Consider the following 24,546-nt stretch of genomic DNA (forward strand, 5'->3'; position numbering starts at 1 on the left):
TAGATAACACGGCAACGACGGCGACGTGAACTCTTCAAGAAACGTGTCTGAACGGGAATCGAGCTCTCTGTCAAGTCTGTGAAATTGTAGTGCATAATTTGTTCAACTTTTAAGGCCAAATAGGAAACCTCACGTGTAGATCTAAGGCTATTTTAAGACAAAGGTGCAGGAGGGGGAGGGGACGGGGACAGGGACACAGTAAGCAGATACAGCCCTTTCACGACAATACCTGAGTCAACAGTCGTGTCATACCACAGAGCTTCGTCAACTAAACCCGATATTTCTTTTTTTGGCTACACAGACACAGAGAATATGCAAAAAAAACAAAAAGACAGAAATATTCCGATGAGATTTGCGCAGAAATTGCATAAATGACACATTATCATTTGGCCACAAGGTGTAACGTACTCCTTTGTTACGACATAACTATCAGATTTACCAGTTGTGGCGTGTGCACAGCCTGAAGTGACATTCAAACCTCCCAAAAAAGGGGAAAATTAAAAATTTTATTGGACAATATGAAGTACACTACAGAAAAAAAAGTCAATGCAGCATATATCAGGCTTATGAGGTACTTCATGAATATATATAGATATATCAACCTTTTTAGAAAAGCTCTTCAAAGTCATATTATTCCTTATAATTCCTATTGATAGCATAAAATACCTCGTCAGTTATTTCTTTTTTACTTTCTGCCCAACCTCAAGTGGGCGATTTTCTTTTTGAGACTGCTTTTGAAAGTGCAAAACACAAATACTGATCGTTCTATGCAGCATCTACACGTAAGGTTGCATGATAATTAAAAATGGAAATTATTTTGTATATGTGGCGCAGCAGATCTTTGTCATGTTGAAAAGGACTCACAAACCCAATGTTGGGGCAGGTGGAGAAGAGAGAGATCCGACAAAAGGCACACATAAAAACGACTACATACACGCTGGATGTTTTCAGTTTAGACTAAATTACAACAATCTGTAGTTAACTGCCACACAGCCTCATCATTATGTACCTTTCGTTGACGTTTACAATGTTCTGCTACACTGTAAAGTATGTTCAAATGTGTATATTCCCTTTGTAAGTTGTCGCATGCAAAAACTACATCTTAAACCCTTAACAAAAATGGCTGGCTAATCGTAGGAGAAGCGGAGATGAACTGAGTAGGAGATGGGGACATCCGCCCCAATTTTATTGCAGTACTGGGTTAACACGGCAGAGAAATGTAGGCATTTGATCACATGGAGTGGCTCTATCCATTATGAAACCATAATATTTTAACATTCTGGTAAAACCGAAACAGAAAAAGCTGGTTCCAAATATTGAGACAAATTATTCTGCAAACTACTATCCTGTTAACTAAAAGTCAAAAATGTTTATTGAGCGTTGCCTTGACCTGCGTAAACAGGACAGACTGGTGTAAAGACAAACTAATTACCAACAATCCACAGCCCACACACCGACATTATTGCTGTACATACATCTTTCCAACAAACCTTCACCGCCACTACAAACATTCCTCAATCTCGCCAACATTTTGCTGGAATAGCAACACATCGTCGGCATAGTGAATAACAATTACTTTATGATGGCACATTTGTCGACAATGATCCATGATTACTTCATCATGAGTCCTACGTTGTGCTGGGTTGTTTTTGTTGCTATCTTTTTGAAAAATGAAGGACTCGCGTGAAACAATGACTCCCAATTATAAAAATTTGGTCCCCTAAAATGTAACCAACTAAAGCAACCAACCAGTCCTACATGATAACTTGGTTTTCCATTTATTAAGGTTCAAGAAAAGAGCAGTGCTCTCACACGATATTGGCTTGTATTGGTTTGGTCACAACAATTTTTTGATTTTTGTTACCATTATTATAAATGAGGGCTAATATTAGCTAGCACCTGACACTGCTCTGAGGTAGTTTTTTTTCCAAGTTTCTAAATAAAAAGCCAAGTCATTCTGAAGACTAGAAATGCTTTGAAAATACAAAAATACCCACATGAGTCTTGCATGATTGGATACATATAGATCAGCTGGATGGCATTGGTTTGGATTAGTGACGCTCGGTAACAGTTCTAAGGTCAGATTTACTAAGGCCCCAAGCCTAACCCCAAATGTCCACCAGACGCAGCTACAACGCATTGTGGACCTGTCGCGGCTGCCACAGATTATCGGTTCCCATTCTCACTTGTGCTGGACTTTCTGCTATTCTATCCTAAAGCGTTGGCCGTCTCTGAAGCTTGAAATTCACTCATGAATGTACGTACATGCCTATATTTATTGACAATTGTCAGGAATTGACAACTTACAGATACAAAGTAAGGACAAGACGGCAATATGTGTTCGGTAATCTAAGTATTTGTTACCACAATGAAATCATAAATGAGCTGCAAATTTATTTTCAATATGTTACTAACACACGAACAACAGTCTACAACCATTGCTAATCTGTGCTTTAGCGTGGCTAAAAATGTTGACTGAACAACAATGGAAATGTGGCTGCTGAAGGACTGCTTGAACCCAATCTCGAAACCCATTGGCTTCCAGTCTGACGACAGATAAACCTCTGGGGGCAAGTGGTTGTATTTCTGAAGTTCTGGTGTAGCAAGCGGATATGCATACCAAGACTTCCTTTTCCGTGTGCTGCTCATTGTTTACAGTCCGATAAGCAACTTGAGATGCGAGACTGGAGTTGAGACGATGTGTACGATGGACTTGTTTCACAAGTAGCCAGCTTACAAGCAAATTTTAAACCAATAAAAAGCTAAATCATCGTCAGAGGATAGCTGCTGGGTTCAGAGATTGCATTTCGGCCAACGCCTCTTTTGCTCTCCACACGGACCATTTACCTGCGTTCAACCAAAGTTTGCTCCAACGTGATTGGTCAATACTACTCGGACTACAAACGGAAACCAGAACGCTTCAGATACCAAAATGTTGTCCCGTTGCCTCCAAATTCTACATGCTGGATCTGTTTATACAGATTAGTTTGAAGATGCTTCAAGAGACTTCTTAATCGCCTCCAGGGAACACTGAAATCGGTCTTAGTGACCAGACGTGACAACCAAAATGCGACGTAGCTGCATCCAGTGGACATGTGGCGTAATGGTTCTTTCCTCAGGTCGGCCAGTACCCCATTTGAATTTGTGCTCAATTATTCAGACTTGTAGCTTAAAACAATAAAATAGGCCAACTTTAACTACAAAGACCTTGTGGACACCACACCAGTGTCACATGGCTACCGGTAATTGGAATGAGACCGTCTGTAAAGGACAAATTGATGCTTCAGAAAGGTTCATCTAGGAAGAGGAAGAGGAAAATGATGCTTGCTGAAGCCGGCCGAGTGCCCCGTAAATCATAAACGGTACTTTTTTAAAATCCGGAAATACATCTGTGTAGCGATACAATCACTTAAAGTGAGGAACACAAGCAACACTCAAACAAAAACCTTCTTTGCTTTCAAGTGGCACTGCGCTAATGAGTTAGTGAGCTGAACTCTGGGGGGATTTTACAGGACAGGAATTATCAGGCCAGAGGGGCTTAAAAGCAGAAGCCAAAAATCTAACAGCAAACAAGATCACACACACCAAAGCAACCATCATATATATATATATATATATATATATACACACACACACACACACCGCTCTTATGTTACAGCACCTCACACGAGCATGACGCCAGAAACAGAAAAGATGACTGCAACAGTGTGAAACGTTTGTCTCCTAAAAAACTACAGTAGCAAACAACCAGAGAAAGAAAACTGTAGACTTGTATACCTCCTGTTAATCATAATGATATCAACTGTGATGTGGGCGATATCTAAAATCAATGAAATATTATAGAAGAGAAAACATAATACTTTCTGCAATTATTAAAACCTATACATAAGAGAAAAAAAAAAAAAAACACCAAAAAGAAAAAAGGCTGTACACAAGGAGCAAACATGAGTATAAATGTACTGGATGGATAGCCTATACAATATTACAAACCACGCAGGCTCTAAGTACATTCATTGTTATTATTTGGAGCTAGGAAAATAGGTTCTACTCTACAAGAGGTTTCTTTATGTCAGCAATAGTTTCTCTACAAGAGACGGATGAGAGGCAGAGAGGAGAAGCGTTAGAGGGTCACGGTTTTGGAATAAACGGATGTATAGGTTGTTGCTTCATTGGAAGTCAGGCTTTATTTTATTCCAAGACCATTAAAACAAAAGTAAACAGGCTGATCGTTACACTTAGAGGAATTTTTTATCCCAGCCTCTTTCAACCCTACATTTAAAACATACTGGTATAGAGAAAATAAAATTAACTGATCAATTAAATTAGCTTATGATGATATGCCATTTAGTAGGGCTGCACAATTAATCAAATATTAACATCACGATTTGGGCTTCCCACAATTAAACGAACATGATCGACTGCAATATTGACGTTTAAAACGCGAGCTACGCTCAGAAAACTGCTGCACATCAAACAAAGTGCTTCCTAAACTAACAGACAGCCACCAGGGGGGTGATCCAGATGTGTTGGCTTCACTTTTGGGGAGCTTTCATGCCGCTGCACGCGCACCCTACTCTGCAGTCCAGAGTAGAAGAGCATATATACTCTATATTACAAGTTTTGCTCGTCAAAACGAAAATGACCTTGAAGAAGAACCTTATTTTAACTCTTATTTTAATGCAAAGATTTGTACATTAGCAGGAATGCAGCACAACATGGAAGTGAGAGCCTGTTTATTTAAATATGACAATGCAATAAAAATATTTTGTCCCTAAAAATCCATGAATCGTGATAAATAACTGATCTCAATATTAATGCAAAATAATTGTGGTTATCATTTTGGCCATAATCGTGCAGCCCTATCATTTAGTTTACAAACCAGCCATTTCTAGCTTTGGACACTCGGAAAGATACGGAAAACAGCCAAAGTGAGGTGAAGTAATGTCATTAGGGTTACCACTGCAGGTGTTTTTTTAATGTCTAACTGACCAAGCACCTCAATGGGCACCATTAAACTTGGAAAGTAGCGCCACATTCTTCCAGGCTGGTGTAACATTTGTTTGTTCCATACACAGTCTTGATTTAGCTCATGATGATCAAGCAGATTTACGTAAAAAGGAAAAGCCTCTTCTCAATCTTGATATGTATAGTTTTGCGGTGTCTGACGCATAAAGAGGCCTTACTTTATGCAGTCTTGAACGAGGACAACCTTCCTACACCTTCCTACAAACAGCACTTTGGCATCCACACCTCTACAGAAATCTTATTGTCCATATTTTTATCAACACCTGTCAGTTTGTTTTGCATAAAGCACCTTTCTCCCACATCGCTGTACAAAGGCAACCCTCCCACGCGACTAAATTTCACTCTTTTGTTAACATTTAAAAAGGCATATTTCTCAAAAGACGACAAGCTGAATGCTGGTTAGCTAGGTAGAACCCCTCTTGATCAGCAGGCGTGGCTTTCTGAATGGCAAGCGCGCACACTGAGGCTCTCAAGCCTGTTGACCGTGCCTCTTGAAAAAGCCACCGACGCCAACTGCTGCTTTCTAAATTAAAAGGCTGCCGAGCTGCCACCTGATAAATACTCTTAATGCTGCAACAGCTACAAAAAGTCCATTCTTGTTTAGTGCAAAAAACATTGTCAAATGTTTTGAGTTTTTATCTCCAGGAAAAAAAAGCAATGCCGTTCCGATCTGCTATTTTAAGGTGCTGGTATAGGTAATGTAAAGTACGAGAAGGAGCAGTAACAACAAGTACAAAGCCATCTCTCAACAAGAAAAACTTGATGCTCTGAATTTCAACACACTTATCATTTAGGACACTTTCCCCACTTTCCACACAATATGACATTCACATTTCCAACTGGGCTCCACCGCCATCAGGCTTCCGTAAAACACAACGCAAGATCACACTTGTACTTGAAAGATTTCAATGCATGATGGCATTTCATTACAAATTACACATAATGTTCATAATGAAATGTAACTGATCAAAAGGCCTTCCTGAATCACATACCTAACAGGCATATTTCCACTAGACTTTATATAAAGATGGACGACATGACAGCTCTCCAAAAGTGAAGCTAAAACATCTTGATCACCCCCTGGTGGTTGGCTGCAGTATAGATCATAAGCCCCGCCCCCTCCATGTTAGCGGATGGGACATGGGCCAAACCAAAAAAGTCAAAGTACACGTCAAATACATTTTTCCCCAAAGATGGTTTCTGTCATTTTAGGTAATTCCTATCACACTGATGTATGTTCATTTTTCTGATAATTTTGATTTAATTAGTTATTTGATGGTATAAAAAAAGGGGGTGAGACGTCATGATTGACAGCTGTGAGTCTCTGGGAGTAAGTGGAGACGCGTCGTCCATCTTTATATACAGTCTATGATTTCCACATGGATAGAGGTTGTTCTCTTAGTATTATTTTTTTTAGTTTGCAAGCAACTTTTAACAGTCTGACTAACAGCACCCCACTAGGGTACATTTACAATTTCTCCCAACTCAAGGATACGAAATGATCATAGCTGACATGGGCTTTGCATTTGTTGTTGTACTAATCAGCTGGAAAAATCAAGGTGTCCAAACAAAGTCTGTCATTTCACTGGTGCATAGAATAAAAAGGAAAGAAAGAAGGGAAAAGCTGTGTGTGAATACAACACACACTTCAAGAATTTGGTCGTACAGCTCAACGCTCAAAACCCCTAAAAAAGAAAAAGAAAAAAGAAAACAACCGCATTCTCTCTTATCAGTTTGAGTAAAGTATGAATTAAAATATCACATAAACTGAGAAAGCGCGTTCACCAACGTCATGCACACCAAGCGTTTAAAACCTCTACTGTCAATGCAAGACTCAAACAATGCCAATTAGATAGATAGCAGGGGTAATTATACAGAAATGGCCAGCAGTGTGATGTTACCATAACACTTTAAACAGGTAACAAGAGGTAGAACACACGGCCATTTCCATACAATTACACCAGTGTCACGCAATATGTCCGAGCCTCCCGCTTCGATCCGAGGAACACCCATCTATAGAAGTCACACCGACGTCCTGCTATCAAAAGTGCATCCAAATTTACATGTTGTGAGACCAGCACCGATAAGAACAATATTGACATCATAACAGTAAATATCAAGTACATGATTTTTTTCAGAATGCCCCACAAACACAGTCAGTCGGATTTCTAGTTGCTTTACAGGTAACGAGTAAAAAGGGTAAAACACAGAGAGGTCGTTCAAGGGGAGAGAAAAGACCCTCAAAACGATGATTTTTTTTAGCATAAAAAGCCTCGTTGACCAGTCCAGTGAGGATTTTAAGGTGGTTTACAGTGAAAACTTCTAGCACCTAGAATCAAGATGTCCTTTTTTTTGTGCTTCCGTGTCTTTTTGAATATCAATCATGTAAAAGTTTTTGTAATCTTGTTTGGCTAAGAAAGACGTGAAGTGTGTGTTTTACAAAGGATACATCAAATTTTTCAGGCTATAAAATCTACAATGTTACAAATGACCACAAATGCTTCATCCCGTTTAGAAAGGCATGAAGATGCTGATAAGCACTAAGAAACGCTACTAAATGCAACATGCTAAAAAAACAACAATAAACAAAAAGAAAAAAAAAAAAAAAAAAGCCCTGATTATATCTACCTCTATAAATGAACCCAAATTCATGTGAGATACTCCCACTGCTAAATCTCTTGGTTAAAAATGATGCATAGTTAGAAAATATAGACTACTCACCTCCAATCAAGACTACGAGAACATTCGCCAGCTTAAACTTAGTAGTACAACGTAGGTGGGATGTTAGGAAATGTCTAGAATTATTAGTAAGACTTGTAACAGTCTCAGAAGGCAAAGAGAATATTTAAAATCTGTATACAAATAGACAGTGTTAATTTAGACTACATGTGGGCCAGTCGTTTAAAAAAAAAATCTCTATAATATTTTCAGCAGCCTCAACTGAAAGCTTATTCAAAATATACCTTATTACCAACATTACTATATAGTAGAAAGACTCACAAAAAGTCATTTGCATAAAACCCAAGCTTTTGTGCGACGACTGCTCCCAATTCACGGAGCAAACACTAGTTGTTTTTTTTAAGGGAATTTCAAATCTAAAATGTTGCAGCTTTCACTCTACTGTACCGAATGCCTGGATATCGAGACGCCACACAAATATCCCGCTCTGACAAAAAGACTCTGCAGAAAACACTATCCTGCCGCTATATACATTAAAACATAGGGGTTAATGTGTAAAAAAGGAAGAAATAAACATTATCACAAATGCCTAAAACATGAGTCAGCTACATGCATATTCATTACAAAACTGATTGAAATTAAATTAGACTATAAAAACAGAAGGGGAAAAAAAAAAAAAAAGGGTTTCATGGAGTTCCCCTCTATGTCGATTCCTAAATCATGTGTCTCGTATCAACACGGCTCAGACTACATTAAAAAGGTGTCCTTGTTGGGAACCGGTCCCAATCCGCTATGTCTCGGGCATGGGAACGGGGGATTACTGGAGAATCAGTTCAGACTTAACAAGAGAAGGGTACAATTGCTGTTCTTTCAATCTCTATGTGAACACTAAAAGCCCTCATCTAGAATAATCTAAGTGTTGGTTCAAGGGTTGATAACAAATCCGATGCAAAGAAACCTTTTAGTAAATTGTCACCAGATTTGGCATAAAATGGTCATCAGTGTCAATCGAGGACAAATACTGAAGAACCCAGCAGGTGTGGGCCTAATAGTTCATAGCTTTACACAGAAATGACAACAGAAAGGTGGTCTCGAATGGCACTTTTCATCACATAGTGCCCCCTATGTGAATAATCACACACAACCCTCAATATATTAAGTACTTTTGTCCTGATTGAAGTACCCATTCTGGTCAGTGCACTTTGCTTTGATTGGCTGATAAATAACGTTTGTCAGAGGAGCAAATCTTTAGGCATATCATAAACAGTGAACAGCCCCTCTTTATCTTATCTTTAGGTGAATTTGATCCTTCTCCCTTCAAGCACCAATACCCTAACGACCAATAGAGACAGGAGAAGGAGGGTAAACGGCTTCTTCTAAATTAGAAATCATCCCGATGTGTAATGATACTGCCCACTAGTTTAGAAATGTCTTCTATCAGTGTACAAACTTTTTCCTTTCATACTTTTGCAACATGTTCCCCTACAACAAATACAAACACACACTAATGTACAACATGTAAGTAAATCCTCTTCCAGCGCAAACCCCAAGAAAGAGGGATTCTTTCGCATCTTACAGTCTAATAGCTGGCTTGATTTGGGTGGGTCAGGGGGCTGAAGTACAATTGTAGACGTGTAGGTAACTGACAGGTCTGTTAGGTAGGGAGATCACTATGTGAAACCACTGTGACGCTATCTACAGCTGACCGTAGTGTGTTCCATCAGTGGGGTCTCACCCACCCCAACCTGGGGTTGTGTTGCTCTCAGGCAAAGTACATGGTGCGCAGGGTGTCCTGGTGGATCTGCACGGCCTTGGCCAAGGCCTGTTGGTCGCGCCCGTTGCTCTGGCCTGATGTGTGACTGCCCTCAGCACTGAAACAGCAAAAATAAAAAATACAGAGGTTTAAAAACAGTTTAGGTTTCTCATGAACATTTCAGTAGGTTTGATTTAGCAGAATACTCAAAGCTGTTCAAAATGTGTGGCAAATGCAGGGGCTGGGCAATATGGCCAAAATCTTCTATCTTGATATAGGTCATTTAATATCTCCATAACGATATATGGCACGATATATTGCATGTTTTCTGATTATTCAATAAATTAACAGTCTATATGAAATAACCACATGGTAAAGCCTATTTTGTAAACTCCTGCACGAATTAAATACTTGACAAATAAAAAGTATGTATTTAAATCAATGAATAAATAAAAAATTAATTAATTAAAAAATGAATACCTAAATAAATAAAAAGCGAAAATTAAACACAACAGTAAGTAAATAAGGGAATTAATACAAAGATACATATATAAAGAAGCAAATTAAAACAGACATATAAATTTATGGCACATTTTATCAATTAATTAATGGCTACATTTATTTTTAATATTATTTTTGCTACATTTAATGCCATTTATTTATTTAGAGTATTTTTTTCATTTATTTTTGATTTTGCCAGGTTCCATCCTCCACAGTTTACACGCATGCACACAAATACAGAGAAATCAGATTGACCCAATAGTTTGATTTAACTAAACTAGGGTATTCCCATAAGCAGAAAGAAATTTGAGTTAGTATGCGATATATATGATATCAATTTAGACAACATAATGGTGTATCACAATATGTCGATATATGATTTAATCACGATACAATTCCATCGAAGGATGATAAATTATCATTTTGAATTATCGGCCAGCCTTTAGCGCCATTCTTTTCCTTTTCCAGTCCTTACCTGTCATGCTCTTTGTCCACCAAGTGATATCGAGCCCGGAAAGCCACCAAATGGGCGTAGTAAGCTGGTGCTGGGATGGAAACTGACCGGGTGCAGCGCACGTAGGTGTGGCAAAGCTGATAGGTGAGGACCTGCAGTTCGTCTGAAGAGAAGTGGTTGTCGTCCCAGAGCACGTGGTAATGAGACGGCCTGCTGGTACCCTGCAAGGAGCATGACCATGGAAGACAGGTGAGCTTTTGTGTCCACGAGGGGAAACACGGTCTACACCATCAACAGTCTTATTGTGTTATTGGCTAATTATGGCTGATGATCCATTTGTTTTTCATCCCTAAAGTTTAATTCCTTTTTCTAAAATACTTCACAGGCTCAGTTTAACTTTTAAGTTTAATAACAGTTGATCTTCAGTTCTTACCTGAATGCCAGCGTGACTGCAAAGGTAGAAGTCAAATTCTGATGGGTGAGTAATTTTGGTGTCCACTGTGGTGCCTGCAGGAATGTTGCCACTCTTCCCGACCTGTACAAACACACACACAAATGCAACAGTGAGTTCAGATGGTTCCCTTGCACATAAGAATGTTGATCTATGCACAACAGTCAATTTCCAGATATGGGAATGCCATTTCCAAGTAGGGGTTTAAATGCCAGTGTCATGCTAGTGTCACCAAATCACTGAGGATTACCTAATGTTCCTAATATAGAAACATAGCGTGACAGAGTACACCAACACCTGTGGCAGCTGGCTTGGTGCCATCTGAGCAGGCCAAACATCTTTTTTCTACTGCTGAGTCACTTTTAGAAGCAAGTAACAAAAGAAGTAACATCATTTTGGTGTCAAACTTCTGTGCTCTCTTTCGTTTTAGTTAAGTTGATTACAAAATCCCCACCCCTACCAACAACACAATACTGACCCTCTCGTTTCTGTCCATACAGAACAGTCTCGTGTGGTGTCTCTTCTGCACGACCACGAAGGTGATGCCAGGCTGGTAGTCCTTCTCTAGTTTGATGCAGGCTTCCCGGATCGCCAGCAGCTCGTGTTGAAGGACCTGCATCTCAAAAGGTATTAAAGATTAACAGATGACAAGTCGCACAAATGATGAGAAAATCTGCCAAATGAAAAATGTGCAAAATTTTACACTGACACAAACACGAGAATGAACTAAGCTCTGTTAAACACTAGTGCCTAAACAGACTTGTCTATATGTTCTGATACTGCATCATCCCTGATATGTGTATCACCTGGTTGAACTGGCCCTCAGAGATACCGTCGCGGTAGTAGATGATTCTGGTGGGCTTGAATCGGGTGGACTTGTAGAACTGGATGAGCAGCTCCCTCACCATGGTGGCCAGGTCCTGGATGATGTCCTGACGGTGCTGCTGCACCCGTACTGTGGCACAGTATCTGCTGGGATGGGCATCCATGCTACCAACGACCTGAAAAGGAAACATCATTTAGTGTCAAATGAAAGGATTGACTTATGGGATGGCTGGGAGCAGCTGAGGCTCCGCTGTACAATAAATGTCCCCGCCATAAAACCAAAAAAAAAAAAGGAGTTGAAAGAAGATTAAGAGCTGCAGAGAGTTTGGCACTTGCATTACATCCCATTTATCTCTGTGATGTGTGATGTGGTGTTACTTACAGCAGCGATAGAAGGCTTTTTTCCATCTCCTGCAGGCGGATGAGTCACATCTGCACCAAGGAAGATCACAGGCTGCTGGAAGACCAACGGCCTGGAACAACAATGCAGACAGGTGAAAAACAGCACACACACACAAAAGATATTTTACACAATTTGGATAAGAGTTGATAAGGTGTCACATTTCAAAGATATACACGTTGATTCGTTTCAGGATTTCATCATTGGTATCTTCACTAACCGGCCCTGCGGGAGGAGGATGTTATTGACGCCGCCCAGCTTGACGTTGATCTTCAGACAGAGGTTGGAGAGGGTCTGAGGTGTCGTCTTTTGAACATTCTTCACCTGCACACACTGCGTGGCCATGCCGAGTACCGTGTCCCCAACACGCTTCACCTCAGCTGCAACGCACATCAGGACAAGGAGGATAAGGGGGTTCAGTATCAGTTAATTAAACATGATCTTATAATACTGATATTTTGGGTTCCTGCTCCGGTGCATCACATTAAGACCAATCACAGCCATTTGGGGCTGGATGGTTTGGTCCACCACACTGGCAACCTTAGGTGTGTTTTCTATTTAAGGGGAAATCCTTTAGGATGGGATTACCGATGTTTAAATGACAGTGAGTGAGTTGGGAAGCAAAGCTTTATTTGGTCTGTATTTCCTTGTGGTTATTCCCTAAAGCAGAAATAGAAGCAGCAAAACATGCTCAGCAGGCATGTTTAGATAATTCAGATTGCCACTGGAGTCTGTGACGTCAGTTAGCAGGACACTTCTGTTTTAACAACTAAAACTGTCCAACCTTAATTGCATGCTGTCATGCCATTATTATTAAGTCAAATAGCATTAATAGTTGGCTTTAAGAAGACTGATTTCCTGCGACGAAAGTTGTTCTTATCTCCAAAAATTGATAAATACTTGTGATCCTAAACTCTAGCAAAATAATCATCGTCAGTAGCCATAAGTGATGGAAAACTTGAATATGTGGAATCAGCAAGATGTTCAGTTTGCAGTTCGCATCAAGTTGAATATGAGTATTGTTGTAAGTCAGGATTTCACTTAAAATATCAACATCCTTGGATGTCTCTTATCTCTGCTGCAGGAATATAAATCATGCAGCACCAAATGACAACAACAACAACAACAATAACACAGACTGCGTGACTGGATCCCTCACCGTAGACGGGCGTCTTCCCTGGCAGGATGACGACCACCAGCTGGAGGCCCTGGTAGGTGTATTTAAGGTGCCTGAACATGGGCTCCACGCTGTCCGCTCCCTGGGCGTATTTACAGAAGCAGGGCTGACCCTGGATGGGCATCCCTGCATCCCGAGAGATCTTCCTAAGCTGATCTGTGAATGCTCTGAAACAGATGAGGAACTAGTTTATTTACAGTTCAGTGACGTTTAGGGGATTAGGTGGACAAAAAAAAGTAATGGCAAGTGACAGGCAAATATCAAAGCAAGAACAAGACCAAGTCCAGTCATGAAATTCTTGAAATTAGGAACCCCAATATATCTGAAAAGAAAATCATGAAACCCAGATACAATGGGACCTACAAGATAAAACACCGACATGAAGCTTGAGACATACCCTATATAAGTATACAAATGACGAAATCTAGAAAAGGCATTGCAAATGAATGGCACAGCTGTACATAATCAACATGCACTCTTCCGCCCCCGTAAAGCTAAAATACTTCGGTCCACAGGGGGGCAATACAGACCCAACAGAGGCACAAATCAAGTGTGACAGATTTGTGCCGTTTCTGACTGCGACATTTGAAACTCCAGCTCATGGCTCAATGCATCCTTGTGTTTGTGCACTTTTATAAAAGGTGCATTTCAGGCCTTTACATTACGCTTGCAACTTTTTACCACCAGCCCGTTAATCATGAGCTGCCTGCCATCAACCCCAACAAAAGGCATATGTACACAATGATGACATGAAAGACATGCACTCTATGCATGTCACTCACTTGAGCAGGAGTTCAGTGCACTGCCTCTGCGGTGCAAAGCAGGCGATGGCCCACACTTTGATCTCAATGCCGGTGTGGAACTGCTTGTTCCTCATGTCCCATACTCCCTGGATTGGTGTGGCTATTGCTTTGTTCTGCAAAATGTAGAGATAGCAGCCTTATTAGTAATCGTCACTGTACACAAGATGATGTTATTACAATAAAACTTAATGCCAATTAATTAATTGACTTGCAGCTATAGGCCACTACAAACACACCAAACCTACCCTGCCTCCATACAGAATGGAAGGTGCTTGGAGGACGCGGCCATTCACTTCTGTCATCTCGTCCCTCACCATCACTCCAAATTCGCGAACGTAAGGGTCAGTGTTGAAGTTGGCACTTCTCATCTTAAAAAAAACAACAAAAAAAAAAACGCACAGCAGTTGAATTAAATATGAATGTCATCTAAATTCCTGCAAACTTAACCGAGTTAAGATTCCGGTAAAGATTTTTCTTTAAATGTAGTCATGATATATAAAAGGCAAATGCAATAATTGCATGTTGATAGTTTCTCACAAAAATCATTAATTTAAAAAGCATGAATAAATATCACTAATACTTATTTCAAATTAGCCGTATAACTTTTTAAGCAGAATTCTCAATATGTTTCTGTGGCAGTGTCGGTGTGAATCTACATGCAGTATACAGTACACCGTGTTTACAACACTATTATTTGGGGCTGCAATTTAAGATTATTTTTATTGTCAATTAATTTGTTGATTATTTTCTCGATTAATGGATTAGTTGTTTGGGCTATAAAATGTCAGAAAATGGTGAAAAAATGTTGATCAGTGTTTCCCAAAGCCCAAGATTAAATCCTCAAATGTCTTGTTTTGTCCACAACTCAAAGATATTCAGTTTACAGTCATAGAGGAGTAGAGAAACCAGAAAATATTCATATTTAAGAAGCTGGTATCAGAGGATTTGGCCTTTTTTTTCTTCTTAAAAAATTACTCAAACCGATTAATCAATTATCGAAATAGTTGGCAATTATTTAGTAGTTGACCACTAAACAATTTTTTCTTGCAGCTCTATGATTATGACTAAAAAATATGGTAGGTTGCTGTGGTACCAGCCAATTCTGACCAACGTCATGAACCGTCTACTCCAGGAACCAATCGGCAAACACCACTGAGCCTGTGCTTGGCACCAAACTGACAAACTTGGCAACAGGGGCAGAAACGTCTTCTTATCTCACCTAAACAGTCAACCATAGCCTATTTTTGAAGACAAGTCAAGAAACGGGCAACGCAGCCACTGAATCTTGATACATTTTTAAACCCACAACCATTTGTGGTCTTTTCTTTTGCTGCTGAATTTTCTTGACTCCCGAGTCCTGACTGAATATTGGACCACTGCGTACGTGACAGTGACACGACTGCATTCAGTAAACATTTATCTCCCTAGGACTTACCAGTTTACTAATCTCGTCCTGACGGTCTGGTGCCGATCGGGCTGTGGCACGGATCATAGTGGAGGTCTGATTGTCTGTCAGCTTTTTGATGCAGCGCTGTCCTGCCACTATGTTACACACCTGGAGAGGACACACACACACACGCACACACGCACACACGCACACGCACACACGCACACACGAAACAAAACAGGTTTAGAGGGAACATCAATAGCGAATCGGGAAACCTTTAAAATAGGCAAATTATTGCAGGAGGTTAGTGGTGCTTACCTCTAGAGGTAGGTAGGTGTGCTTCTGCTCCTGTCCCACCTGGAGACACGGGAGGTGGGGGTATCTCAGGATGAGCTTGTACTTGTCTTTGAAGTACTGTGCTACTGTGCATTCAATAGTTTGGCCGTTCTCCTGCTGCAGGGGGAACCTGAGGGGAAGCACACACCAGAAAATTAAGTTTTGCTGATCAATGGATCACATTTATGGAGATGAGCAAACAAAGAACCAGATGAATAGCAAATTAAACACTCAGTACGTGGGGGAAAATATAGAGTAGTGGAACTTTACACCAGTCTGTCCACATTTGTAGTACATTATAGTATTATAACATCCTATGGACTGCAGATTACTTCAACAACAGAACAATTAACAGTAATATAATGTGAACAAAGATGAGATAGAGGAGCTTTCTTACGTTTGGTGGCTGGCTGGTCTTCTGGTCACGTTGCACACTCTGTACTTCCTCTTCATCTGCCCACAGTGAGTGATCTCCACCTTCAGGCCTGGAAGATGGAATCATGTTGGAATGAAGGATAAGAGAATTTAAAAACATACCCAAAGAAAAAAAAAGCCAATTTTGAATGGCCTGTGACAAAAGACATAACTTACAGGACAAGTGACAAATATTGAAATTGTCCAAGTATTAAAACTCAAGAGACTTTAGAATAAACAATCAATCAATGAACACCGAATCAGGTATAACATTTGAATTATAAATAGATAATAGAAATGGAAACAAATCTTAACATTCCCACCCTTATTATAAATACATTTCACCAAGAAATAACCCAAAATAAAACCTTTAGCATTAATGTCTAAAAAAAAAGACTTCAATAGCCACTACTAAGTGAGTTCGGGAGCTCTACTAACCTTTGATTTCCTTTGTAAATTTCACTCGTTGCGAGTCTGTTAAGGGCTTCTGTTGTTCTTCAATGCTTTTGAAATCCAGGACCTCACACATGAACTCGATTACAGGCTGGGCTTTGTAGAATGCAGTGGCAGAGACTGTAAACAAAACACATTGTGAGATTCACAGAGACAACTTTTTACTTCATACAACTTGTGTACAATCGGCGTGAAAGGTTACCGTCGATGTTGAGCATCATTTTCCAAAGGGAGGGCCTGACAGACTGGTGGAAGCCGAACCACACCTCTCTGCCGCCACCGAGGGGGTTCGAACATCCCTCTGAGGGAGTGAAGAAAGAGCGGCCCACCGGCGTATACCTGGAACAAAGAACAGTCAGTCATAAAACCAATTTGTATTTAGTTCTAAAACTTCCGCCGTGGTCATTTGACAACAACAGACATAAGCTTTTATAAAATGTTTATGACAAATATGCCAGAAACCATAATCGTATAAGGACAATAAACCCTGCATACATAAATCAATGCTCAATAATAATAAAAACCCACCTCATAGAGGGCAAATGTCTCATGACCACATCCAAGGCTTGGACGGTCTCAAAGGGGACGCTGGGTAGCCGCCCTGCTAGTGCCTCGTGCAGCGCTTGCAGGCTAACGCAGGACACCCACTTGATGGAAACTTTGAAGCTGCGGTCTTTGCCTTCACCGGGAATGGTTACCTCAAGCTCCACCTGTGTGGTAGATAAGAGAAATAAGAAAGATAGAGGCACTGCTGTGACATTTTTAAGACTGACATTTGATTTTATCATCGCAGGTTGTCCTGAGAAATACGTACTTTGTCTCTGCCTATGGGCAAGGGCATGGCAGTGTAGAGATTCTTCCTCCCGTCGTACACCGGCTTACGATCACCAAAGATTTGTGTTTTAAAGTGCTGGACCATGTGCTCCACTATTTCACTGAGAACAAAATGAAACAAATAAATTACATTCCAACATGTGATCTACCACGTGCCAAGGGATGCGGATTAAGTACACACAACACATATATACATACCGGTTGACCCTCCTGGGACATTTCTCAGGCTTGATGTCGATGTCGTAATGGTAGACCTCCAGTTTGGGGATTTCCATCTCAAAGAAGTTGGCCTGGAGCTTGATCGTCCTGCCCATGGTGCCAAAGTCCGGCCGCGATGGTGGCTTGAACACATATTCTGGCACTGGGGAGGATGGCGGGTCTGAAACAGGGGGGTCAAATGGAGGAAAGTGGCAGATTGCATAGTTAGGATCACGTTATATAGACATCAGAGAGAGAGGCAATTGTCATCCCAGATTTAATTGGCAGAAGTTATTATATTGGAGGTGTAAGTGTTTAGTCTTCTAAAGCAAATTTGTAATTGTGAGGCTCAAAGGGCATTTATTTAGGTGAAGGGCATCATCGATAGACCAAATGACTCAGCAAGCAATTGGGTCAAAACCATACACGACTTATGAATTTTCATTTCAGCTGCATAAGTGCTCTTTTCTAGTGAGACCTTATCATGAAACGTTCCTACATCCTGTTGGACAAACACAGCACTTGCTGGGCAGTCTTGGTCTTTGTTTCCCATTTAATAAAAGAAATATGGCAGCTGTCAAAGTTGTAATTTATCGGTGGAAATTAGTTTTATGAATATCTCTGATGTGACACATGAGCACGCAGTTACAGAATCAAGTCTCCTTTTACATCTGCAACACATACATAGCTTTATTAGCTGTTCTAAAGATTCAGAAATATTAAGAGTCGCGTCCTCATATCACACCACCGCTTAGTTCACTGACTGTTCTGGCTTGCAGATGATTCTTTTAGTATATATTCCAGATTAATATCTTCTAGTGACCATTGAGCTTGTGAGGCTTCAATGAGCTATTTGGACCTTCCCAGCTCCAAATCAGAACCAGTCTGTTCAGATGTTTTTTTAGGTGTTGTCCATTCTTTGTATTATCATGGAGAAGATTCACTAAGCTTTTATCCATGGTAGAGACAGGCTGAACCAAGAAGTTCCATATCTGCAACTTCAGGTATTACAGTGAGACTGTCAGGGCCCACGAGTCTCATCCCCCTCCGTGCCTTATCTTTGTGCTCCAGCTCTGTTCGTTCAAACAACCGTAAAACGTAGTAACATACTGTATGGTGGCTATTATTGAATAACCTTCAGTGTGTAAAAGTGCATTGCCATTCAGAGCACAAGATGAGGTGCATTTAGAGGAAATTGACTATCTGGAATGACATAGTTTTCTTTAGAGTCTCACCTACAGCACCAAATCATGTGTCCCATTTCCTGAACAGTTTCTTTATTCAGTCAGAAGGTTAAATCACACTTCAGATGAGTACATACTGTGATGCTTGAAGGATGTAAAAAAGCATGATGTTTCCACTTATAGTGGACCAATGCTGGGACCAATTTAAAGGCCCTGACACACCAAGCTGACAGTCGGACGTCGGACAGTTTGGGGCCGTCGGGGAGCGTCCGACGGCCCAGTTTTTTCGGTCGATTCAGCATGTTGAATTGGCGGCAGTGCCCGTCGGTGAGAGAAATAATTCTGATTGGCGGTTCAGCTTAAACTAATCAGTGCACGAGAAGAGAAACGGACGTGAGAAAAGCAAGCAAACGAGTAAAGTCAAGCAGAAAAACACAAAGGGCGCTTCTAATTTTTCATCTTCATCTCATCTGATCATTCCAATACACGGATATTTTCACAACGACATCTGGAATGAAGCTAAGCGGTGAATGAGAGTGGTGTGAAAATGGTCGGCAAAGGCTGCTTTGTTTCATGTATGTGTCATAACAACAGCTTGTATATCCGCCGTCCTCGGTCTTCCGGTGTGGAGAGTTATTTCCTCTCACACAGGCGCAGAACGTCCGTGCTAACTGGCCATCGGTTGTAGTCGTGGCGGTGTGTTCGGGTGCAACTTAACGGCCAAAACAAAGGCGACGTGAGGCGACGCAACAGGCGGCCTTCGTCGCCGCTAGTTTTTGATGTCAGGTTGGTGTGTCCCCAGCTTAAGGCTTGAAAGCCCAAATGTAGGAAAAGCTTACCAGAACTTGCTGACCCAGTGGAACGGGGTCCCTCTTGCATCTCGGTGGCTACAGAAGACAAAAATAACATGTTATGAATGCTCAAAAATCCACTTGATGTGATAAACACTGCGCTTAAATACGTAGGAGAGGTGAAAACATACATTTGAGTCACCTAACACGTGATAGAAATATAGGTTTAGTGCTTAACAAGCTAATATGAACAATTTCTTTGCATAGCAAGTGGCAAGAAGAGGCAAAGTACAGAGTGCTACTCATCTTTACTTGCACATTTCCATTGCTTAATGTCGGTATGTCTCGCTCTCTTATCGTTTTCTGCAACGCCATCGTCCACAATCAAGGGCGACTTTTTCAAAACTCTTATCAATGTGCACACAGAAGAGATCAAGCAAGCTGGCAATCTAACTGCTGAAGCCCACCCTTTTTTTCCAGGACATAGCCTGATCCTACACACCAATTAATATTTTAGTACACAGATCCCTCCGGCAGCATAGAAAACAAACCCTCTAAAACTATTACTACATTTAAGAGAAATATAATATAGTGTTGCTATTGTTTGAGATGTCTGATCCTCAGGATGAAAGCCAATGACATGAGAGGAAACCTTATATAGATGCTATAGTATTATACCATAATTAGTCAATTGAGAGTAAACTGTTCTAAGCTACTGTAACTGTACTTAGCCTCAATCAAACTTCATATTCTCTATTCCTAAAACTATTATTACATTTAAGAGAAATATCACAGTGTTGATATTGTTTGAGATGTCTGATCCTCAGGATGAAAAGCCAATGACAGAGAGGAAACCTTACATAGATGCTATTAATTATTGATATTTTAGTACACAGATCCCTCCAGCAGCATAGGAAAAAACAACTAAAACTATTACTAAATTTAAGAGAAATATCATATAGTGTTGATATTGTTTGAGATGTCTGATCCCTCAGGATGACAAGACAATATTACAGAGAGGAAACCTTATATAGATGCTATAGTATTATACCATAATTAGTCTAATGAGAGTAAACTGTTATAAGCTACTGTAACTGTACTTAGCCTCAATCAAACTTCATATTCTCTATTCCTAAAACTATTACTAAATTTAACAGAAATATAATATAGTGTTGCTATTGTTTGAGATGTCTGATCCCTCAGGATGACAAGACAATATTACAGAGAGGAAACCTTGTATAGATGCTATAGTATTATACCATAATTAGTCTAATTAGAGTAAAGTGTTGTAAGCTACTGTAACTGCAATCAAACTTCATATTCTCTATTCCTAAAACTATTATTACATTTAAGAGAAATATCACATAGTGTTGATATTGTTTGAGATGTCTGATCTTCAGAATGAAAAGCCAATGACAGAGAGGAAACCTTACATAGATGCTATTAATTATTGATATTTTAGTACACAGATCCCTCCAGCAGCATAGGAAAAAAAAACTAAAACTATTACTAAATTTAAGAGAAATATAATATAGTGTTATTTGAGATGTCTGATCCTCAGGATGACAAGACAATATTACAGAGATGAAACCTTATATAGATGCTATAGTAATCTAACATAATTAATCTAATTGTCAGAAATATAATAAAGTGTTGCTATTGTTTGAGATGTCTGATCCTCAGGATGAAAAGCCAATGAAACCTTATATAGATGCTATAGTACTCTAACATAATTAGTCTTAATTGTCAAATGAGAGTAAACTATTATAAGCTACTGTAACTGTACCTAGCTTCAATCAAACTTTCATATTCTCCTGTACCTTTTATATGTTTACTATCATAAAATCCATCGACGGAGATGTATAAAAACGATCCAACACTACACTAAAAATGACAAAGTGTGGTCCTGTTAGCCAGGCATAGCTCAGATTGGAGATGAGATTAGATAGCATGGTCGGCCTCTAAAACGTTGCTTTATCTCTGTACACTTTCTGTTTAAACAGCACACATAACACATAATGTTCATATTTGTCTGCTACATTAAGGAAAACATATATATATCGGATCCCACTTGGTGTAAATTACCTCTGGAGGCTAACTAACTAACAACAAGTTCATGGAAAACGAGGTAACCATGGAAGCTAACTTGGCTAACAGCAGCTTCTTGTTGCTAAGCTAAGCTAAGCTACTAAAGCCTCCACTTAGACGACATGTTTCTTCATCAAAAACATCTGAGTTGCTTCAGAACTAAATAGCTAAATGAAACAGGAGTCTAATCTGTGTTAAAGCAAAATGTAAATGTAGTCAACTAGTGTGTTAATGTCATCAGTTAGCCGTTGCTAGTGTTAGCCGTTAGCTGCAGCACTTACCTCCAGTAGAGGAATACATTTTGTGGACTTTCTTTATAGCGTGTTGTTGGTTCGTGGACGTTCAGATGATACTCCACTTTAATTATGGCCAAATCCCACCTAAACTCATGCGTTGATCGATGAAGTATCTACATGTACAAAGAGAGAGAGGATGAAGCTCAGTAAGGAATATATAAAGATGTTTTAGTTTAGCCAAGTGGTAAATATTTGGAGTCTCTCATCCTCGGCACGGCCCCATCCCCCCAACACACACTCACACTCACTCACACTCACTCACTCTCACACTCACACTCACACTCACACACACACACACACACACACACACGACGGGAGCCGAGCGAGAGAAAAGAAACCATGCAGGGCGAGATGGTTCACTCCCTTCTATTTCCGGCTTTGGTCACTTCCAGGCTGTTAGGCAAAAATTAAATCTTTATATTTGATATTACTATATATTTGCGCCCCCAATCCCCCACTTTTTTTTATTTTCTGTTAACTTATTTGTTGATTTAATTTATTATTTCTCTCGTATTTTTGTATTATTATTACTATGTCTGTTTTTTGTTTTTTTAACTATATTCTTTCTTTTTGTCATTATTATTTATTTGTATTTCTTTTCTTGGTTTTGTTTCGGTTTTAAATGTCGAGGTTGTAAGTCTAATGCAGTGAGGGCCAAAGTGCAAATGTACTACGGAGTATTAGGGCCAAATTGAGGAAAAAAACATCTGAGATTTATAGAATAAAATCAGAATATTACGAGAAAAAAGTTGTAATATTACGAGAATATAGTCATAACTTTACGAGAAAAAAAGAAAATAACACATCAAATTACTACTTTATAATATTATGACTTTATTCTCATAATACGACTTCTTTTCTCGTAAACCTATGACTTTATTCTCGAAATCTCAGATTTATTTGTTTTCCTCAATGTGGCCCTAATACTCGTTGTACCATAGACCTACAACAATGATTAGTAAACATTAAAATGTAAACAAAAAAACAGTTATTCATTTCCACTCATTTTTTTAAAAATCCACAGGGAACCACTGGAGGAGCTAAAGGAATAGTTTGAGTTGTTAAAATGCTAGCATCCATGACATCTACTGAAGCTTGACACTTATGTAAAAAAAACTATTATAACATGTAAGTTTCTTGTATAAATTATTTACAGTTTAGATACACTGACAAATCTGTTAACCAGTCTTTTCATTAAAAAAAAAATAAAAAATAGAAGGGGGCATCCGCGTGAAACGTTTCAACTTTGGTGTTACGTTGACGTGATTCGGAGGGGAACTATCTTGCTAGTTGAATTCTTCAGTGACGTCAGACGCACGCTACGCGCGCTCTCATCCTTTTGACCCGAATTCAAATCAAACAACCACAGAAAAGGTAGTTTTAGAGATAAAAAAACAAAACACATAGTCCTATGCCATGAAAGCTAACAATACTGGAATAGTTTTAAAAAATGTGAAACACAAAACTAGTTAGTAAAAACTTGTAAAAACGAGCAAAGACGTCACAGGAAGTAGCCTCGATGTGGGGGAGTACTTCCGGGTCACCAAAGACAGGTGAGCTAATTTGAAAGTATTTAAACAAACTTTTTAACACCTAGCCCTGTTTGCTAGCTCAGTTATTGATATAAGAAAGACATAACAATACATGCAGATGGTTCAACAAGGCCAAATAGTTTGTTGAGATTACTTGAAGCAGTAGAAAATGACAGACTTTATGTTTTTAATTCTACAGGTGATTAAATCCAGCCTCAAGCATCGGGCTTGAGGTGAAGACACCTACACAGGTAAAAGCTGAATGGTACATTTTCAAAAACAATGTTGAATTGTGAATAAATAATGGGTAATTAAGCCTTATGTGTAACCTTATAGGTTTATTTAATGGCAAGGCAAGGCAGCTTTATTTGTATAGCACATTTCAGGGCAATTCAAAGTGCTTTTCATAAACATTCAAGAACATTGCGACAAAGTGCAAAATAACATTAAGACAAAATTAAAACAAGAGTAGAAGCTCTAGTGCAGTATAAGATAATTATCTGGTTTAATAAAAGGCAGCAGCAACAAACAGGAAAGTGTTAAGCTTTGATTTAAAAGAACTCAGAGTTGGTCTTGCAGGTTTCTGGGAGCTTGTTCCAGATATTTGGTGCATAAAAACTGAACGCTGCTTCTGCATGTTTAGTTCTGACTCTGGGGACACTAAGCAGACCTGATCCAGATGACCTGAGAGGTCTGGATGGTTCATAACATAGCAGGAGATCAGAAATGTATTTTGGCCCTAAACCATTTAGTGCTTTGTAAACCAGCAGGAGTATTTTGAAATATAAAGTGAGTGCAGCAGTGCTCAGTGCAGTCTTACTTCCTTCTGTGCACTGTGCAAATGATATTGGGTGCAATGTATCCAGTGAATTATACTGGCAATATACGGTATGTACTGGATACTGTATGTTAAATACAATATATCTAGTATTGGTGATTTATATCCTCTGCACATGATGCCCTAA

General features: G+C 39.6%; 1 protein-coding gene across 2 annotated transcripts; it reads right to left on the minus strand.

Moving 5' to 3' along the window:
• Window positions 1-8,394: 8,394 nt before the first annotated feature.
• ago2 (argonaute RISC catalytic component 2) lies at window positions 8,395-22,337 on the minus strand. Of its 2 annotated transcripts, none has more exons than XM_074614069.1 (20): window positions 22,035-22,337; window positions 19,714-19,761; window positions 17,691-17,871; window positions 17,473-17,593; window positions 17,187-17,368; window positions 16,861-16,997; window positions 16,644-16,778; window positions 16,189-16,276; window positions 15,774-15,921; window positions 15,504-15,623; window positions 14,314-14,436; window positions 14,048-14,181; window positions 13,248-13,432; window positions 12,309-12,468; window positions 12,071-12,161; window positions 11,670-11,864; window positions 11,342-11,476; window positions 10,846-10,947; window positions 10,434-10,633; window positions 8,395-9,575 (listed from the first exon to the last, which is right to left on the minus strand). In XM_074614069.1, exons 1-20 carry the CDS (start codon window positions 22,051-22,053, stop codon window positions 9,467-9,469), a joined length of 2,613 nt encoding a protein of 870 aa, XP_074470170.1. In that variant the 5' UTR covers window positions 22,054-22,337; the 3' UTR covers window positions 8,395-9,466. The 2 variants fall into 2 exon arrangements, with proteins under 2 accessions (XP_074470170.1, XP_074470169.1); XM_074614068.1 differs by having other exon boundaries at window positions 9,320-9,575; window positions 11,342-11,482.
• Between the last annotated feature and the right edge of the window lie 2,209 nt (window positions 22,338-24,546).

The sequence above is a fragment of the Sebastes fasciatus genome, chromosome 17 (assembly GCF_043250625.1).
Source record: "Sebastes fasciatus isolate fSebFas1 chromosome 17, fSebFas1.pri, whole genome shotgun sequence".
Lineage (NCBI taxonomy): Eukaryota > Metazoa > Chordata > Actinopteri > Perciformes > Sebastidae > Sebastes > Sebastes fasciatus.